We start from the raw sequence: 21,790 nt of genomic DNA on the forward strand, positions 1-21,790 counted from the left end.
CACCTTATTTTTTATCCAGGTCTCTGACAGGCTGGATGAAATGAGATCCCCATGTAGCAATTGCCATGGAAACCTGTGACTCTCCTCCTATCTCAAGGCAGGAAAATGGGCAGAGCACATCAAAGCTATGTGGAACGGCACAACTTGATAATGAGGTGCCAGAGAAAGTTGCAGGGATAGAGCCTGACAGGGAAAACAGCTCCTCACATGACAACCTGAAAACGGATGAGAGCAAAAGTGAAGTCTTGCTGGGTTTCAGCATTGAGAATGCAGCTGCCACTCAGGTCACCTCAGCGAAGGAGATACCCTGCAACGAATGTGCCACTTCTTTTCCCAGTTTACAGAAATACATGGAACACCACTGCCCTAATGCTCGCCTTCCCGTCCTGAAGGATGATGAGAGTGAGACCAGCGAGTTAGAGGACAGTGATGTGGAAAACTTAACAGGTGAGATAGTTTACCAGCCTGATGGATCAGCTTATATAATTGAGGACTCCAAAGAAAGTGGGCAGAATGCACAGACTGGGGCAAGCAGCAAACTCTTTTCAACGGCAATGTTTCTGGACTCCCTGGCATCTGCCGGAGAGAAGAGTGATCAGTCAGCTTCGGCCCCAGTGTCATTCTACCCACAGATCATCAACACTTTTCATATCGCTTCATCCCTCGGGAAACCATTTACAGCCGATCCGGCTTTCCCAAATACCTCAGCATTAGCAGGAGTTGGTCCTGTGTTGCACAGTTTCCGTGTCTATGACCTTCGACACAAAAGAGAGAAAGACTATCTAACCAGTGATGGCTCAGCCAAAAACTCCTGTGTGTCCAAAGATGTCCCTAACAATGTGGACTTGTCCAAATTCGATGGTTGTGTCAGTGATGGGAAGAGGAAACCTGTTTTAATGTGTTTCTTGTGCAAATTGTCTTTTGGTTATATCAGGTCGTTTGTAACCCATGCTGTACATGATCATCGGATGACTCTCAATGACGAGGAGCAGAGGCTCCTTGGTAATAAATGCATCTCCGCCATAATACAGGGGATTGGCAAAGACAAAGAACCTCTTATAAGCTTTCTGGAACCAAAAAAATCCACTTCTATTTATCCCAATTTTTCTACTACAAACCTCATAGGACCTGATCCAACCTTCCGCGGTTTATGGAGCGCTTTTCATGTTGAAAACGGTGACTCTTTGCCGGCTGGCTTTGCCTTCTTGAAGGGGAGTGCAAGCCCTTCCAGCTCAGCAGAACAGCCGCTGGGGATCACCCAAATGCCAAAGGCTGAAGTGAACCTGGGGGGGCTGTCTAGTTTAGTAGTGAACACCCCAATTACCTCTGTCTCCCTCAGCCACTCGTCATCCGAATCTAGCAAGATGTCAGAGAGCAAAGACCAAGAGAACAACTGTGAGAGGCCAAAAGAAAGTAGTACCGTCTTACACCCGAACGGGGAATGCCCTGTCAAAAGTGAACCCACTGAACTGGGAGATGAGGATGAAGAGGACGCATATTCCAATGAACTCGATGACGAGGAAGTATTAGGCGAACTCACCGATAGTATTGGTAGTAAAGATTTCCCTCTCTTAAACCAAAGCATTTCTCCTTTATCATCCAGTGTGCTAAAATTTATTGAAAAAGGTACCTCGTCCTCCTCGGGGACTATTGCTGATGACACAGAGAAGAAAAAGCAGGCTACCGCCGCTGGAAGAAGCGGTGGCAATGTTACTAATAGCTATGGCACTGGTGGCAAGGACTTTGCAGACGGAAGTGTCAGTCGAGATGGTGCCGCAGCAGCTCCTCCCAGTGAAACGACCCGGGGAGACAATGATAGTTCAACAACACACCAGCATGGCTTCACCCCGAGCACACCTGGTACACCAGGTCCTGGAGGAGACGGCTCCCCAGGCAATGGCATTGAGTGTCCCAAATGTGACACAGTTTTGGGCTCTTCAAGGTCTCTTGGCGGTCACATGACGATGATGCACTCGAGGAACTCATGTAAAACCCTGAAATGTCCCAAATGTAACTGGCACTACAAATATCAGCAGACTCTGGAGGCCCATATGAAGGAGAAGCACCCGGAGCCAGGTGGCTCTTGTGTTTATTGTAAGACTGGCCAGCCTCATCCCAGGCTTGCCCGGGGTGAGAGTTACACGTGTGGCTATAAACCCTTCCGTTGTGAGGTTTGTAACTACTCTACCACTACCAAAGGCAACCTCAGTATTCATATGCAGTCTGACAAACACCTGAACAATGTCCAGAATCTTCAAAATGGCAATGGTGAGCAGGTGTTTGGCCACTCTGCCCCAGCCCCCAACACCAGCCTCAGTGGCTGTGGAACCCCTTCCCCATCCAAACCCAAACAGAAACCCACCTGGCGATGTGAGGTTTGTGACTACGAAACCAACGTGGCGAGGAACCTCCGGATTCACATGACCAGCGAGAAACACATGCACAACATGATGCTTCTGCAGCAGAACATGAAACAGATCCAGCATAATCTGCACCTGGGCCTTGCCCCGGCCGAGGCTGAGCTCTACCAGTACTACCTGGCTCAGAACATAGGCCTGACGGGAATGAAGCTGGAAAATCCTGCAGATCCTCAGCTCCTGATTAACCCCTTCCAGCTCGACTCAGCAACAGCCGCGGCTCTGGCACCAGGTCTTGGTTAGTACTTCCTGCTCCGCACTATTCTTGTCAGCTTTTCATCATATTTCCACTTGATCTCATTTAGAGGAGCACTGATAAACTGGGGGAGCGTTCGCTAGAAAGGACTTTCTCTTCAACTGAGTAGGCAAACAGCGAAAGAGGCGCATTACTTTAAAAGCTAAATTGAATCCAGAGAGTAAAGCGAGGAGAAATTAGTGACAGCGTATAGTCAGCAAAGTTTGTCCACATTTGATAGGTCCATTACAAAATGTTAATTTACATACCTTGTTTACCATCGTTAGCCATAAATTTGACAGAATTTGCAGGTTTGCTTTGGTGATTAGTCCCCAAGACATCAAGCATAAACCATCATGATTTTAACTAAATAGTTTTGAAAAATATTGGGATGGCTGTAATTGCTCATAATTAATCCTACCATAATCCTATTACCTGATCCAGGTATTTGGGAGTATATTCTAGGCAACAAGTACAGAATCAAGCAAATCCCATCAAGCTTTAAGACAAACTGGGAAATAACAACTAATGTTTGTGTGAGCCTATCTAGGCTAGGCTCTTAAACCACAAACATGTGACTGTTTTGTTACAGTATTCATCAACTTTCTTGTACTGGAAAATACAAATTTCAGGATGACATCATGCCCAGTAGGAGTAATTAAAGCTATCTGATGAGGGAATTTAGGAGTTGAAAGGGATGATTGTAATTGACCCTGATCCAATCCTATTACAGCTTTTTATAGTTTAAGCTCTAGAGAAAGCACATTCCTTGTCAAGACTTTTTTTTTTTTTTTTTTACATTCTTTCATGTGTGCTGTGTTTTCCTTTTAATTTTCCCCCTGTAGTAAATAATGAGCTGCCGCCTGAAATCCGGCTTGCCAGTGGTCAGCTAATGGGTGATGACCTGTCCCTCCTTACTGCAGGAGAGCTGTCACCTTATATCAGTGACCCAGCGCTGAAGCTATTCCAGTGTGCTGTTTGCAACAAATTCACCTCTGACAGCCTGGAGGCTCTAAGTATGCACGTGAACAGCGAGCGCTCTCTCCCCGAAGAGGAATGGAGAGCCGTAATTGGAGATATCTACCAGTGCAAGCTCTGCAACTACAACACACAGCTCAAAGCCAACTTCCAGCTCCACTGCAAGACTGATAAGCATATGCAGAAGTACCAGCTGGTGGCCCACATTAAGGAAGGGGGCAAAAGCAATGAGTGGAGGCTGAAGTGCATTGCCATTGGCAACCCCGTTCACCTAAAGTGTAACGCCTGTGACTACTACACCAACAGTGTGGATAAATTACGTCTGCATACTACCAATCACAGGCACGAGGCAGCCCTGAAACTCTACAAGGTAAGCGGTGCCATCCATTTTCGTTGGCACAGAGTAGACAAGGGCATTAACCATTTCAGAGTTTGGAGCGCAAGCTATAGAGGATAGGGCAGGTGCAAGGATCGAGATGCAGTTTCTATTACTGTTCGTAAAGGTATATGAAATGCACACAAGTGGAAACTAGGGACTTGCTCCTTGCCCCTTTCCCACCTCTCTCAGAGGTGGAAATTGCTTCACTGGCTTCCTACAACAAAAAAACGTTTTCTGGATATTGTCATTTGGAAAATGGTATTTTAAGGTTATGTTTTACTTATTGTTTTAACAAAACAAAAACAGAATACCACTAAGTGTTAATGGGTGCAGGGAACAGAGGACACAGGCAGTACCTACACTGTAAATGTATCATTTATTTGGTAATAAACAAGAGTGACACGAATAGGACCTTCCTTTGTGTATGTACACTCTTGGTGACATAGAACAAACACACTCTTACTTAGTATCAGTTGGAAGTCTCTTCAAGAAAACTTTGTTGTTCTGTTGCATGATTGTTTTCCCAACTAGTAATGCTTTCTCTCCTCCCCAAAGGGTGTAGCCTACATGAATGTGCTCTTAAGATGACAAGTGCTCTTTTATCTTTACTGAGAAAAACTATGCAGACATTATTTATACATGAAAGTAATGAACAGCATGTATTTGCACAACTTGTCTTGATGTTTTCTAATAACCCTAACGTCTGATGAATTTATTTTTTGTAGTTAGTTCACTGGATCGTCTTGATAGTCTTGGTTCTTGCACAAGTGTACCACATTCATTTCTATGATGAATAACTTGGTTACTTACTAAAAAGAACTTCTTTTGTCTAGAGGATATTAAAATTCAGAAAATATTATAAACCATTAGTCATTGTAACAAGCTCCAAATATGATTACAAAATCCATTTTGCAAGTGTTATCTATTGATTTATACTAGAAATCAGTGATAACTATACTATCAGGAGTCAACCTACAATTATAGTACCTATAACTTTTCTAATCCTATTTAAAATTGCAAGCACAACTGCAAAAGCAGACCTGGCCATGTGGGTTAGGCTCAGGAATTATTTATTTGGATTGGTCTGGTGCTGTGCACCTCAGTTGTTGCTTATTTAAATTTTAGATAGATGTGCTACAGTCTCAATGTGAGAATTTGTAACCTTGTTCCTGCTATATTGGCACTGCATAGATCGATAATGAAAGCATTAGATTTGGGCTGCTCTGTTTGTGGGGAGTGCAGGCCCTAATGTAAGATGGAATACTTCTACCTCAGTGCTATTGAAAACATAATATAAAGGATTAATTGTATTATAATTCATGGGTCTTGCAGCAACAGTTGACAACTGTTCAATTGCCTACTTTTTTTTTTTTCTGTTGATATCTGACCTATTAAAAGTTTTAGAATACCTAGGAGAAAAAAACAAACATTAAATGTGTATAAATAATAGATTTAGACCCTGGGAGCTATATAGAATATTCATGAACTGTGTTTATATTCATGCTGTTCCTCTAACACTTTAAATTAACATGTTATGCATAAGAGTTATAAATGTACAGGTTTTCTATTTTATTACTCTCAGGCAGAAACCTAGTGAAAGGGAGAGAGTTTCGTTTATTTTCTTAGAATAGGTTATTTAACCAAACTGTCTAACAATTCTTCATATGTGTATAGGTGTGTGTGTATGTGTGTGTGTGCATGCATGTGTGTGTGTGTGTGTGTGTGTGTGTGTGTGTGTGTGTGTATAAATTCATGCAATTCTTTCTATAAGCATGTGTTGGCCAACTTACTCTTGCAAAGCCATTTACAAAGTTCCAGGGGTCGTCCTGTAGTTCCCTTGGAGGTACATTTGGACAATGACTCAAATTTATAAAAACACATTACAATAAACACTTGATTCTAAATACAGCTATAATACCAAAGCACATTAGGTCCCACAAGAAGAAGATGAATACCTATCTTAAAGATCTTATAAAACATATAATGTACCATTGATTGTTTATTCCTTAATTAGCCAAGTATTACCTAATACAGTGCTTTAATATGGACATCAGACAAAAGTTACTATGAAAAAGTAAATTCAAAGGACACCAAAAATACTTGAGTACTGAAACCTGAAACCTGCTATTTGACAATTCATCTATTTTTATATAATTCTAGAATAGAAAAACTAAAACTGAGTAATTGTGTGTTAAACATGATATTTCCAAACTCAATTCAGAATCTATTTGATTCAGACATAGATTATTTCAAGCACAGTGATGAAGAGACTGGCTTGGCTAGCTTGTTTTAGCGAAATAAAATTGGTTCATAAGTATCATTAATTGCTTTTAGATGAGAACCTAACAAATTGGCTCAGGCCTGAAAAAAAAAAAATCATAGTTTGTCATGTGGCTTAAATGCTAAAATTAGACTTAAAATAGTTTCATAGTTAATGAATAGACAATAATCTTCTCTATAAAATTTATTTTTATTAAGAGTTTAATTTGCACCATTTCACATTGTGAATTATTTGGACACTAGAGGAAAGTAGCAGGCTCCATTTGTAAGACAGATACAGAACTGCAGGAAAAGAGCTTTGCTCATTATTGACAACATATTGATTCATAATGCTCTAAATGTGGAGACATGTCAGCTCTATTTGAATAAAACACTCTACTCATTGTTCTGTCAAGCCAAAGAAGCATTGCCTAAAAGAACTATGCGCTTTACTCCGTTTAAGGAGGGTAAAGGTTAAAGGTTAAAGGTTAGCATAAAAGCATTGTCTCTTGAGCTGCTTACCTTCAAACCGATCAGTTTAATGAAAATCTGTTTTACAGATGTTGTTTTAATGTATTTGGCAGGATTTAGGCAGATTTAACATTAGATGCAAGGTAGTAAAAAATTATTTCTTTTAGTTGACCAGAGCAACACCTCTACTTTTATGTTTAGGGTACATGGCTTGTGGGCTATGATATTTTGGCAAAGAACCTAGAGGTAGAATGTGTTGATGGTCTTTCCATATGGGACATAAATAAATAAATAAATAAATAAATAAATAAATAAATACTGTTATGTCTACTTCTAACAATGACTGGAAAAAATACCACTATGTTGCTTTCTAAAGATGACTAGGGAAAAAAGTAGAGCTGTGTTCACTTTTGACAGTGTTACTTTCCTAGGACCTTTTTTTCTAAAAACCAACTCTATCATTGTTTAAAAATCTTCCTCATTTTTTTTTTCAGTGAAGTTCTCTGAAAGTTCTAAAACAATCTTATATTGACATATTTTTTTTTACTAGAAACACTAACGACGAAAGAAAATTGGTCAAGGAAAAGGAAACAAAAAAGAAAAGAATTCGTTATCCTTAATCTTTTCTTTTAATGTCCGGATGAGTATTTAAAGGGAGGCTCATAAATGCTAAGTGTGCAGACAGTTAAAATTGGTCTTGCAAGTTAATAACCACAGACATGCATATGTAAATATGTAACTGTGGTTTTAAGGTAGTCAATGTACTAGGCTAAATGATATTTTTTTTAATTTTATGTTTTTATAGTCTCTTAAATGTTTTAGTGACTTCTTTTCACATACTGGGTCCTTACTAAATGTTTGAATGATGTCAGAAACTAATGAAGCACCTGAGGAGTGTGGCTGAAGGACCTCCTTCCCTCTCTCTCAGTCTTCATCTTAAAAATGCATTGTAACTTGTTCGGCTTCTGTAATGAGCCATGGCATTTTCTGATGAGTCCAGTGGAAAGTTGTAATGACAGCTATTTAGTATTAGACGTGAAAGTTAGGACAATCGAGGAAGGTTTGGGCAATATTCCAGACTACCCTAGAGAATATTCTTGCTTTTGTGAAGCTGGCTTTTCTGGCCAGCCTATTGACTTAACTATTGCCCTATTATGGAGCAGGCCTATGCTTAGCTCACCATGCCCTCTGACAACCCTCTTCCTTCTTGAGAATGTATGAGTGTTCACCACTTTTCTGGTTCAAAGTCAAAAGCTTAAAGACATGAGCAGTCTTCCTCCCGGCCTCTGCTCAGAGTGAGGCAAAGGCGGCTATCTGAGTTTCTCAATGCTGTCTTCCTATTTGGATTTCACAAAGGCTAAACGCATTGAAGCACCAGCCCGTCGCTGTCATGAGCTATGGCACACACATAAGGCTTAGTCCTAGGTACTTACAGGGCAACACTGACGCAAGGAACAGTTTTCAATGTTTCTCATTATTTATGATAGGAAGAAAGGACCCAGATTAAGAACTAAAACTCAAAGAGGAGGGAGCACAGACGCAGAAGACAATGAAGGATGCACAGTGAGGAATGTGTGCGTAGGATGTAAACCAATCACAGAGTAGTTGGCATTGCCTACCCCTTCGCTGTATTTACTAGTAGAAAATACTGAATGGTTTGAAGGTTATCAGTCAGCCCTTGGTACTTTCACAACTCTATGCTCGAGTCCAACTTTGTCATTTAAAATCCGATAAACCAGACATATAGCATTTTAGTCACCGGTGTCATTGTGTAATGGTGAAAGCTTGTGGGAGATGGTGTGGTAACACATTTTCCTAAAGGTCACTGTGTAAAAGGAAATTGCAATATGGGGATGCTGTGAAACATCCAAGCAAGTTTTTCTTAATCTTATTTAGACATTTGTTTAGAGGAAGAAACTTGGTTTGGCAAAATTTATTCTTTTCCCTGAGTAAACACTGACCTGAGTATAGAAATATTTTTGTACTTTTTTTTGTATTAGTTTCACATTAATGTTCATTTCAAGGTTGAAAAGCAGTGTGAAATTTAATAGCAGTTGTAGGGTTTTTTCTTTTTTTGTAAGTAATCACAATTCAAATTATTCCATTCTATTCTCATATTAAAAGATAGGCAGAGGTTGAAAAAGTAATTTCTGCAGTAGAACAATCCATGCTCGCATAATGTTTAGAACTAATAAATACACAGATCAAATAAAGAGAAACTGGGGTAGCTAATAAATGATTAATAAGTCATGGGTTCCGATCACACTGTAATTGGTTGGCCCTTCTGACTACACAGCCTTCGGTTCCTAAGCATGGTGTTGCCTGAACCATAGCCATGTGCAAACCAGACCACGTCAGTACAAATGTAGACTTCTGTGTGACTGTACTCATGTGGCAGGGCTAAGGTATACTGTGAGCGGAGAATTTTTTTTTTTTTACCACCCGCAAGGCAAGAAAAATAACCCCAAAGTTATTCAATATAAACATGCGAGTCCCCAGAGATGATTAATTTTAGCCAATCTTATATCTATGTCAGGGTAAATAAAATAACAATGTGAAATTGTTATCAAACCTAGGCAGACTTTTTTTTTTTTTAAAAGAAAATACGCCATCGGCTGGCTCCTGTCTTTGTTTTCTGTATGGTTACTGTCCTTACACTGTGTCTCCCTGTATGTGCTAAGGTGCCATTTTGCTTCCTCCTGGGTCCTCTACCCATGAAGTACTCCATGCTGCAAGCTTAGCTAACTTCCTGAGCAATTCTAAGCAAGCATTCTTTTAATTAAGGGAAACAGAAGCATCTGCAGTTGTAAATGCCTTTCTACTTTTTTGGGGGGATAAGCTGTTGTTAATGTATTTCCTCGCTCTGGAAAAATTTGTTAGGATGACAGGAGATGGGTCAGTGCTCAGGGGATCAGTTGAGAGTCAGGGCCACATAGAGCAGTCCCCTTTCCTAGAGTTTCTTCCGTTGGCTGCTTCTGAATACACACACACACACACACACACACACACACACACAACCACTTTTGCTGCCACCATACAAACACAAGTCAGAAATTTAGTCAACAGCTTGGCAATACTGTTCACTCCAGGACCCAGGGACAAGTCAACTTGTACTTTTTAATTCACACACGTATATATTTTATTCTCATTCTATCTAACCGGGAATGTTGGCACACTTTATCCAGAAGTATTAAATGGCTTAGAGGTGACTTGTCCTGAGGTGTTTTTTTTTTTTTAGGTAAAATGAACCAAATGTCATCACATAATTCTGGACACTCATGAGAACCTCCTTGGCTTAATCTGTCCCTTTCCCATGGAGCAAAGATGCACTTGTTGAAACACTCAAAGACCTGGCACACAGAAGTGCAACCACAGTCATATGTTCAGCAGGCCTCATACTGCTGAAAGGGTCTTAGCCTGGGGTGGAGAGAGGAGGAGCTGGCATGTGCATAATGACCACAGTTCTGCTTCCAGAACATCTGGCCTCCCCAAGCCCTACTGCAGATGCTTTAGCAAGTCTGCTCTGAGTCTGAGCCCAGGCTAAGGTGAAGTTCACACAGATATGGAGATGTATTCATTATTCAGACAACCCAAGCATTCGGGGTGATGTCTCCTCACACTGGCGGGAGCTTTTCATCCTGAGAGGATGTGATTTATTAAGAGTGAACCAGGACCATGGAGGTCTAGCAACCCCTTACCATCAGGAAATGTTTGCCTAGACTCTGTAACCTAGATGTATTGATTGATTCTGACACAGGATCGCAGCTTTATTTGAAGAAAACCTAAATGATATGCTGTGTCCTGTCTCTAATAAGCAAAGAAGCATTTATTGAGAACTCGCTGTGTATCAAGCTCTGGATAGAACTGCATGGGGGAGTATGTATGCCCATTAAGATGATAGTAAGATGACTTCCTAAGTGTTGTAGAGATACAGGGTTTTCTGAGGTTGTATTTTCAAATAAAACTCTTCACAACTGCACATGAATTTTGGACTTAGGGACATTCATAAAATTACAAGTTCAATCTGGCTATGCCAAGTTTCCCTGCTGTTTTTTTCAACTACCCTAAGTAAAAAAGTCTGAATGATCCAAGTATCTTGAATTGTCCATAGATACACAATAATCCTATTTGTGTATCTTGGCATACTCTACTGTATTGCATCGTAACAATTTATAGATCAGTTTAAGATGAGAATTTTTTTTACAAGTTTAATTCAAGAAAGAGCTTTCATTGGTTGACACATTCATGACTATTCTTCAAATACAGGCATGCTTCTCTGTGTCGTAGAAAAAAATGAAGAAAAACCTAGTAAGAATGTCCAGTTACAACCTGAGTCAACCCCTTCACAGAACCAGTATGATATAAGTCTTAGAAACACATTAAAAACAGTTTACAATGCAGTGAGAGTTCCACCTAAAGGAACATCATCATGTTAACTTTTTATACAGATACTATCACAGATAACAGTTATGCATATCAGTACATTGTGTACATTTGTTTATATAATATTTAATTTATAATTCGACGTCTTATGAGCTATGTTGACACATACTTATAATGTCAGGACTTGCAATACTGAGGTAGGAAATTTATGAGCCCAGTCTGGCTCACAGTGAGATCCTGTTGTGAGAAAGGACATAAAAGAAAACAAATCCTGTTTTTTCTACCTATAAGGAAAATACTTTTATTTTTTTATATATATATTTCATATAACATGTATAAGTATAATGTGCATATAAAAGCATATAGTAGGAATAGATTCACCTAAAACCTTTTTATCAATGGAAGTATTTAATAGCATGGAACACATATTGGCTTCTCATCTTGGGAAAAGAGTAAGTTGGCATGATATTTGCCCTTCAAGCAAATTGTGTGTGTGAGTGTGAGTGTGTGTGAGTGTGTGTGAGTGTGTGTGTGTGTGTGTGTGTGTGTGTGTATGTGTGTGTGTGTGTGTGATATTCTCTGTGTATGCAGGTAAAACTATCCACACAAACACATCCACAAATATTGATAGAGGCCAGAGGTATGCATCGGGTGTTGAACCTTGTTGCTCTCTACTTTTATTTATTGAAATAGGGTCTTTCGCTGAACCTGATGCTCATGGATTCAGCTAAGCTGGTTGGTAATGAGCTTCATGGGTTCTCCTGTTTCAACCCTCGCCATTCTCTGGTGCTGGTGCTATATGCACACATCAGCATGCTAGGCTATTTCTGTGGAGATGGGGAACCTAAACTCACGTCCTCATGCTTGAGCAGGAGGCATTTTGGAGACTGAGCTGTGTATTCAGACCCCCTCGAGCAGTTTTTAAGGAGTAGTAGAGACAAAACTTGGAGTTGAGGGAATATATATCCAGACATTTGATGATGGAAATAAATGGAAAGTAAGGTTGGGAGCGCAAAGATAGACTCAAGTGCATAGAAACACCAGTTTTGTAAAACACCCTTTACACTTTTGTAATATTGATTATTTCTTTTGTAACTATGTATTCTGTTTTAAAAGATCTTCATTTATTGGTGGAATCGGTATGTGATTAAGGGTATACTGGGGAGACTCTACAAGTATTCCATTTTATAATGCCAGATAATCTATTGACAGTGAAACCATATTGAGAATTTATTCTTCTACTTTTTGCCTTTTACAATTGCACTACTGTCTGAAGAAAGAACATGTACGAACCAAAATTGGAAGTTAAATGTTACATTGCATTGTCTCATCACTCTTCCAAAAACTTAAATACAATCATTCATACTTAAGCATGCGAGGAGACTAAGATTCAGGGGTTTCACAGGTTCTCACAGAAAGTAAGATCCTGGTCTTGACTTGCTCTGTACCTCTGCCATCAATAAGAAAACCTTTTTTTTTTTATGTTTGAGAACAGCAAAAAGCAAGGTACAGGGAAAACAAAGAGGCTGGCAGCTGATAAACCTTGGTACTTGGTCTTCAGCACCACCATGTTGGGTATCACTTTCAGATCTTTAAACCAGTAGGTTTCCTAAAGTGTAGGCAGGGAGAGTGGGACCAGACCAGTGGGTCTTTATACACAAATGCCATGGGCTGAAATGACATTCTTGAACCAGTCATTTTTAAGCCAGAGGCGAAACTGATAGTTAAGCGATCACCTGACTATTTCCTGTGGAAATATACAACTGTGGAATGCCTCTGCTTTTAGCAATATCCTTGTATTGGCATGTTTAGGTATTTGGTATATTAAACAGGATTGACTGATTGAATATTTATCGCTTTTAGTGCTGGAGCTTGCAGGTTAAGCCCCTTTTGGAGGCTGCATTAATTCATTCAGGTCAGCAGGCAGTGAAGTACTAATGGTCTCCCACTGGCCTGACAAGGGGGATTGTGGAATGTATCTGGTGCTGTGGCCAGAACAGCTGCAACAGTCTCTCACCCAGAGGATGCTCTGGTCAGAACAAGCCGGAACAGTCTCTCACCCAGAGGGTGGGCCGCCTCTCTGTTTCCTAGCATCTTTGGGACTCCTGAGCAGTCCTAATCACCTGTAACCTATCAGCTTTGTTTAAAATAGCTTGTTGCTTTGGATTATTATTATTATTATTATTATTATTATTATTATTATTATTATTATTATTTTATAATTTATTTCTTTCTTTAAACTATTGCATATTTTTGTAAACCAGAGCCTCATTTATCCCAGCCTAATGTCTATTCTTCCTCTCTCGTCTCTTCCCCTTTTATAATCCTTGAATTCAGCCTTTATTTATTTATTTTTATTTTTATTTTTTCATTCATTTTAAGATTCCTAGGGTTACACCTCCTGCGTATGTATGTTGGTGGATTCCCTTCCTACCTCTGTTCCCTTCAAACATTTGCAAAATATTTTAATGTGAAACCTAATCTTCTTATGTTGTCTGTTCATAGAGATGTTTGAGGAAACTTGAACCTACTTAGCCCTGTAGATTTGTTTAGTCATTCACCTATGTGTTATTCATGCAATAGTCTTTTATTGAAAAGTGAGAATTGTCTGAGTTTTGGAATTTTGTAGATGGTGTGTGTAAAGTAGTTTAGGACATTTGTTATCTCTGTTGGGTATAGTTTTCCAAGACCATTACTATTTCTAACTGTCCATTTGGCAAGCCTAAGGAGAACACCATCTTATTGAAGACATAAATCCTCAGAGATTAAAATTGTCCAGTTTTCACTTGTGAGATACTGAGTACCAAGCCTTTTTGCCATCACTGTGCAATCCATTTGTAAGTCATCCTTGTCAACGTTCTCGCAGTACTCACCAGAGAATTTTCTACAGAATTAATAGTGGTGCCTTTAAAGCAAGATTCACAACCAATGGAGAATTATGCAAATATCAGAATTTGTCACTTAGAATTTACTCTATTGCACGCCCAGGATCCTAGGATCAGAGGTGAGGAGGACACATCTTTTCCAACACCAGCAGGACCCAGGCACACAGGAACTCCACCAGCCCAGCGGCACAGGTTGCTTCCAGTCTGTCTGGGCTGGTGCTCTGAGCAGACTTTTGAGCACAAATTCTACAGCCAGTCCCATAACACTCAGAGGAAGCTCCACTCCTAGGTGCTCTAATAAGCCCAGGATCACAGGATCCCAGAAGTACAAGATCACAAAGACAGCTTGATTCTGAGGAGTTCTGACACAACCAGGATCACAGGAAGGACAGGCCCCAGTCAGATTTAGCCAGGGCAGGAAGCTCTAAAGATAACCAGATGACAGGAGGCAAGTATAAGAAAATAAGCAACAGAAACCAAGGTTACTTGACATCATCAGAACCCAGTTCTCCCATGATAGCAAGTCCTGGACACACCATCCCACCAGAAAAGCAAGATTGAGATACAAAATCACTTCTCATGATGATGATACAGGACATTAAGAAGGACATAAATAACTCCCTTAAAAAAATAAAGGAGAACACAGATAAACAGCTAAAATCCCTTAAAGAGGAAACACAAAAATCCCTTAAAGAACTATAGGAAAACACAATCAAACAGGTGAAGGAAATGAACAAAAGGATCCAGGATCTAAAAATGGAAAGAGAAACAATAAAGAAATCATAAAGGGAGACAACCCTGGAGTTAGAAAACCTAAGAAAGAGATCAGGAGTCATAGATGCAAGCATCACCAACAGAATACAAAAGACAGAAGAGAGAATCTCAGGGGCAGAAGATATCATAGAAAACAATGACACAACAGTCAAAGAAAATACAAAAATCAAAAAGGTCCTAACCCAAAACATCCAAGAAATCCAGGACACATTGAGAAGACCAAACCTAAAGATAATAAGTACAGAAGAGAGTGAAGATTTCCAACTTAAAGGGCCAGTAAATATCTTCAACAGAATTATGGAAGAAAACTTCCCTAACCTAAAGAAAGAGATGCCCATGAACATACAAGAAGCCTAGAGAACTCCAAATAGTTTGGGTGAGAAAAGAAATTCCTTCCATCACATAATAATCAAAACAACAAATGCACAAAACAAAGAAAGAATATTAAAAGTAGTAAGGGAAAAAGATCATGAACATATGAAGCCAGACCTATCAGAATTATACCAGACTTCTCACCAGAGACTATGAAAGCTAGAAGTTCTTGGGCAAATGTCATACAGACCCTAAGAGAACACAAACTCCAGCCCAGGCTACTATATCCAGCAAAACTCTCAATTACCATAGATGGAGAAACCAAGATATTCCATGACAAAACCAAATTTACACAATATCTTTCCACAAATCCAGCCCTACAAAGGATAATAATGGCAATACACCAACATAAGGAGTGAAACTACACCCTAGAAGAAGCAAGAAAGTAACCTTTCAACAAACATAATTCCATCTCTAACAACAAAAATATCAGGAAGTAACAATTACTTTTTCTTACTATCTCTTAATATGAAAATTAATATTAATAACTTATCCTAATCAAATTCAAAAGGGAGGTATTGGAAATTTGTTGGCTATCATTTGGTGGTCTCTCTAATTTGGTAATTGGAGAAATATGTCCAATATTGAAAAATCCATATACACTTTCTGCTTGTTTGTACCTGACAGTGTCTTGCCAGGTACCATGAAATGGTCTTGAAACCATGCTTCTCCTATTTCAGCCTCTTTATTAGTAGGATTGTTTATTTGATGTTTTTACACTATTCTATGGTTTAGCTTACATATTTCAAAAAAATTTATATAGCAAAAAGAAGTGTAAACAATTAACTTGGGAGGTGGCTTCTAAGAGAACAACAAAAAGTGAGACTGAATGCTTTCCTGGTTGTTTGTAACTATTGTTTCAAGTCTGAAGGAGAAAACTTTATAAATTACTCTTTCTCTGAGATGAATGCTTTTCAAAATCATCACAGCCAATGAACCGGATTCTTACCCTCACCTAATGTCTGTGCCACCCTCCAAGCAGAGCCATTGTTCATTGAAACAGTTGGTGAATGACTTCAAGATAGACTATCTTAATACACACACCATTTCTTAAATGAATGTAACCTGTTCTCTGTGGGCTGAGAATGAAGACACTCACTCAACTCAAATAGCTTTGACAATAGCAGGAAGTCTGTATCCAAAAATCGTGGCTACAATTCATTCCTTGGCGCAGCAGAACTGTCAACTCTCAGCTTAGCTACGATGGAGATAAAATCCTTTAGTGATGTGAGGGTCATTGAAGTACAGTCTTATTATAATGAAATCCAATGTCTAAAAATTGTTCTTAATTTGGGATTATACCACAGTAAGAGCCAAGATTTTAAACTCTACTTAAAAATGAAACAAACAAACAAACAAACAAACAAACAAACAAAAAGACTTTATCTATTTATGTTCATTTAAAAAAAACTAGTAGTGATGTATTATTTTAAAATATACAGCTAATACGTTTGGAGTTATTTAAAATTTATATTGAGAAAAACATATGTATTTTCAGTATTGCTACAGACAAGCACCTACATAAGACTGTCTAATTGATTGTTTTATATCAAACAACTTTTATACTACTCATTTTTATCCTTACAATATTTTATAAATTTTAAAGAATATAACAAAATTAAAAAAAGGTATTGTAGGTATTGAAGGGGGTGGTCTTTGGGAGGAGTTGGGGTTCAAAAGGGAAAGAAGAATTGATGTAATTCTATTTACTTAAGATATGTTTTTTTTAATGTTAACAAATTCAGATAAACTGAAATTATGTATCTTTTCTCCTAATAATGCAATAAAACTTAAATCAATTCAAAATATATAAATTTGAATATTACTAGCCAATAGACAGATAGCTAAAACCACATGCCGAGAAGTTTCCCTCCAAAGGAATTGTTTAGGCAAATGTACTCAGCACAAAGCATTTGAGGAAGAGGAGAAATTAATGAAGAAGGCTGAGACATCAGCATGACATGGACCTAGTGCTTTCTTTGACACATTCCCAGTATTCAGTGGTCCTTTCAGCTCACTTTCCAGCTCTCTTTTTGAATAGATGGTCTTGGCTTGAAGCTTATTCCACAGCCTGGAACAAAGAGACTTCAATAGATAAGATTTTATGGATAGATTTACACTACACTGGACATCCAGCACCAATCTTCCTAGAGAAAAACCACCAGTGTGACTGATTCCTACAAGAAGTAAGTGGAAAATGAAGAGGAAAAATGAAGGAAAAGGGAGAATAAGGTTCAAGATGGGACCTCTCTGCACAGTCTTTCTCAACAGCATGGGGCTTCTTCCCCCTTCATGGATTTCTCCAAAGGCTTCCAGGAGAGCCCAGCTTGCAACTGACCAGACATGTCCATCCCAGGATAGCTATGATACAGCCCAACACAAAACAGTAAACTTCTTTGAAACATTCAAAACAAAAAAGAATTTACTCTATTGATGTATTTATTTTATATAGCATTTGAAAATGCTGAAACTTTTTGTTTACATTGTAATTTTATAATTACTATATTTTAATAAGAAGCATTTCATTATCTTTTGAGAAATAATTGGTGAAACCAAGTTCTGTCATCATAATTATATCATCATCATCATCAATCATCACCATCATGCAGTAAGAATTAACCCTAGAGTGGGAAGAAATTCAAGGAAGAAATACTTTTTGTTTGTTTACATTTTTGTTATAAAAATCAAATAACAAACCAAATTTGTGCGGAATTATCAAATTTTTCAGTGAGGACTATTCCTTAAGAATTTCCTTTCAGTCTCATAAACAAATCATTTAAAAAATAGATAGAAAGATGCTATTATTCGAATCTGGTGTCCCATATTCTGAACGCTCTGTCCCCAGCTGATTGGTACCTTGTTAAGATCGATTGGGAGGTGATGTTTAGCTGAATGCGGTGGGACCTCTTTCTACTGCTCTCTCGGCTTCCTGGCCTACTCTGAGGTGAACTCAGCTTCCCCATCATGCTTTTCTCACCATTAATGGAGTAGGATTTCCCATAGCTCCTTGAGCTAAAATAAGTCTTTCCCCTCAAGTCATTTTTGTCATGCATTTTGGTTGTTAAAATACAAAATTAATTAATATAAAGGAAATTTATAAGTAGCCTTTCTTTGAAGTAATTCAGTCTTTCATCCTTTTATTTTCTTAAGTATTGTGAAACCCAAAGTTATCTTTCTGAAGACATACTTAGATTTAGAACATTACTTTTTAATATTTATCTGGATGTACTTCTGCCATTTACTTACACATCAGCAAGGGAGTTAATTTCCCAACTGCCCAAGTTTTTCTGTATTTATTCAGACGTGTGTTTCAGAATAGATTAGCAAATATCATTTTTTCCTGCAAGTAATTGTACTACATACTGGGCCACTTTTTTCCTTCCTTTTGGCACCATGGTTCTTAGTAATAGCAACTTGATGATCTTAAAACAATGGATCCAGAAGCTGTTTGTGAAAATCAGATACACACATGCACACAGATAGACTTTTCTCCAAATGAGCAATGTAATTCTTTCAGTGAATGAAGAACATGTGCATGTGTTTAGGGTCACATGTTTAAGGTATTAAAAAAGATGAAAATACGCGTTAGTTGGTATATTCTGTATATATCGATATAGCCCTACTTATAAGTACATTACTCAAATCATGGAATAAATTTTCTCCATGTGTAAGTGGGGATGGCAGAGTAGGAAGAGAGGAGACAGACAGAGGGTGGGGGAGAGATTGCTCTGCATATAAAAATGGATTGAAATTATTAAAATTGATGAAGATCATAATTTAATCAGTAAGATTTTTTTTGTTGTTGTTTTAAAGTAGATTGCAGGGACTTCTTCCTGTACACTGTGGTTTTGTTCCTTAGAGATAATAAGCCTTTGATGACATTGTACACGGAGTTAGTAGCAAGTACTAAATAGTTCTGGATGTACACATGACTAATCAAAGGTTCAGGGAACAGGATATAATTTGGTAAACGTGACAGGTTCTCCAAAAGCTAAATGACTTTACTAATAGCACATGGAGCCTTCCTGCCACAAGCGAAGCAGATCTGAGCCCAGCTTTGGAGAAGCAGCTTCTCACGAAGGCTTTTGCCCTAAGTCTATTAAGAATCTCTTTTATTTTTTTCTTTTAAAGTAAAGTGTTTCTCAAATTCATGCCTACCCATCTAGCACTCCATCCTTTCTTTAGTCTTAAAATAACAACAGATACCACAGGATACTCAGAGGTATTGAAGCACAGGTACTCAGGCAATAACTAAAGAAGATGGGAAGTTCAGTGTTTAATCTAAGCATCCAATTATTGAGGAAATGGTGACAAATGAACACTGAATGTTGTTATAAGATAGAGCAGAAAGAAACATAATTTATATGTCATAAATACTAGTGTGTTTAGCTTGTGAAGAACATTGAGCCTTGCTTGCCTCTGTTTTACTGTGCCTGTTAGCTGTAAAAAAATTATAATTATTTTTAAAGACTTGATTGAGATATGGATCATATTCTACATATTTCATTGACTTGTATTGCAATTGAAGAGTATTTAAAATATTCACAAATTATGTAAATATCATTATAATTGACTTTGAAATATTTTCCTCAGCTAAAAAGAAAATCTTGTACTAATTTAGTTGCCCACAACCATCCTGAACTCTGGGCTCTGGGCAACAGCTAATGCCTTCTGCCTCTATAAACTTGATTATTATGGTCATTGATAGAGATGCCACTACAGTGTATGGGTACTACACCCACTCGTCTACACCAATTATGTCTGCAGTGTCGGGGGTAAAAGCCTGATCAAGGACAAGAGGCATTTGGGGCCCTTCATGAGGCTTCCTTCACTTAGCATAATGCTTTCAAAATTTGTCAACGCTTGTACATGTTTTAATACTGAATTCCTTTATTAAGTGCATGCCGTCTGTGCATAGTATTTATTATTTATGTTACCTCCAATAGATAGTTGGTTGTTTTTACTTTATGTCTATTATATATAATTATGCTATGCACATATATATATATATAAGCTTTATTTTCATTTCTCTGAGTTAGGTACTCAGTAGTGTGTTTTCAAGAAGAGCAATTACTAATATCAACTAGATTTTTTTTATTATTGTCAGTGATTTCTAATTTATATGTGGTCAACTAACTGCCAGTTGGCTTTTTAAAAAAAACTTCAAACGACATGCCTAACATGTAGGAAGCCTTGGGTTTAATAAGCTAAACACACACACACACACACACACACACACACACACACACTCATCTGTTCCCTTCTGGCCACCTGGCTTAATTTCTTAGTAGCATTTATTGAGCATGTATTCAATGGTGACAAAATAATACCGTATGTTCTTCAAGTTGCTTTTTTTAAGACTTAAAAACTAAATTTCTAATCATATACATATATGTATCTCTCTGTTGAATATGCAAATATAAATGCAGATGCCAGTGGAGGCCAGAAGAAGGTATCAAATTCCAGAGCCAGAGTAACAGGTACACTGCCATGTTGGTGCTGGGAACCAAACTCCACTCCCCTGAGCCATTTCTCTATCCCCATTAAGATGTTAAATAAATCAAATTATTGATACATCACAATTTCTCTTATATGTACATATAGCTATTAGGAAAGTTTGAAGATGAAATCAATACAAATGGAAATTTAATTGATTAAGCTCACATAGCTGGAAACACTGAGGACTTAATTAGATTTGAATTCAGTGTAACTCCAGGCCCTCTAACATTATTCAGAAAATTCATCACCGTAAAGACACTTCATTGCAATAGTACCTAGCCAGAAGAGGTCTGTTTATGGCATAAAGAAATGGAAATACTGGAATGATTGTCTTAGATGTTCATGGTGCACCCCTTGAGAAAAAGAAAAATAATAATAATGATACAGACGGAGATGTAGAGAAGTCAAGTTAGCAAAACTTTGGATAGGAGAGTGTATGCTTCACCTTTAGAATGTCTGAGAGCTAGCTATTTCGTTCATAGTATATTTTTTTTTTGTCTGAAAATTAGCCATTCAATTTGGTCATACAATAATTTTGAAAAATATTTACCAATTGGATTTCTTGTGATACTGAAAATTAATATATTTTAACATTGCTTATATCTTCTAAAATATATTTCTGTTATAATACTTTAATGATACACAGACATTTGTCTATCACATTGGTAGACAAACACTGTGCTGAGTTCCCAAGACAAATAGACAGCCGTAGAGGGAATATGATGAACTTCATGCCCTCAGTAAACTAACCATGTTTTAGGAGGAATGATGTACATTTTCTTTGTGTTTTCTTTTTCCCTGTGGGCTATCCCCACTCAACTCCCTGAGTTCCAGTTTGAAGCGATGACTTTGGTAGTTTGTATAACTCATTTAGCAGGGTTTGTGCCGTCATGGCATTAGGAAATGACATTTATATGTAGATATAGATTTTAAAAAAAATCTTTTAAAGAAATAACAAAAATACCTAGTAACAGGAATTCAGTCATTCTGCTCCTTTGCTTCTATCTATATGGTATCTACAGAACATTGGTTTTGCATTTTCACAATAGTCAGGATGTATACTAACAAGTATTTCTCAGGGTATTACTTGCAACATGAGAGTTATTTTTCTCTTGTATAGGCATGGAAAATAAATAAT

At 38.0% G+C, this 21,790-nt stretch overlaps 1 protein-coding gene across 8 annotated transcripts in view; it reads left to right on the forward strand.

The window, feature by feature from the left end:
- The window catches only part of Zfhx4 (zinc finger homeobox 4), a 197,316-nt gene that overhangs the window by 28,444 nt on the left and 147,082 nt on the right, over positions 1-21,790 (forward strand). For 7 of the 8 annotated variants that reach the window (XM_031376298.1, XM_031376295.1, XM_031376297.1 and 4 more), the window contains exons 2-3: positions 20-2,655; positions 3,498-4,000. In XM_031376298.1, the coding sequence (XP_031232158.1) occupies positions 66-2,655; positions 3,498-4,000 (3,093 nt within the window). In that variant the 5' untranslated portion in view covers positions 20-65. The remainder of the gene's footprint in view (positions 1-19; positions 2,656-3,497; positions 4,001-21,790) is intronic. The other variant, XM_031376301.1, reaches the window with a different exon arrangement.

This window comes from Mastomys coucha, unplaced genomic scaffold (assembly GCF_008632895.1).
Source record: "Mastomys coucha isolate ucsf_1 unplaced genomic scaffold, UCSF_Mcou_1 pScaffold17, whole genome shotgun sequence".
NCBI classification, from domain to species: domain Eukaryota; kingdom Metazoa; phylum Chordata; class Mammalia; order Rodentia; family Muridae; genus Mastomys; species Mastomys coucha.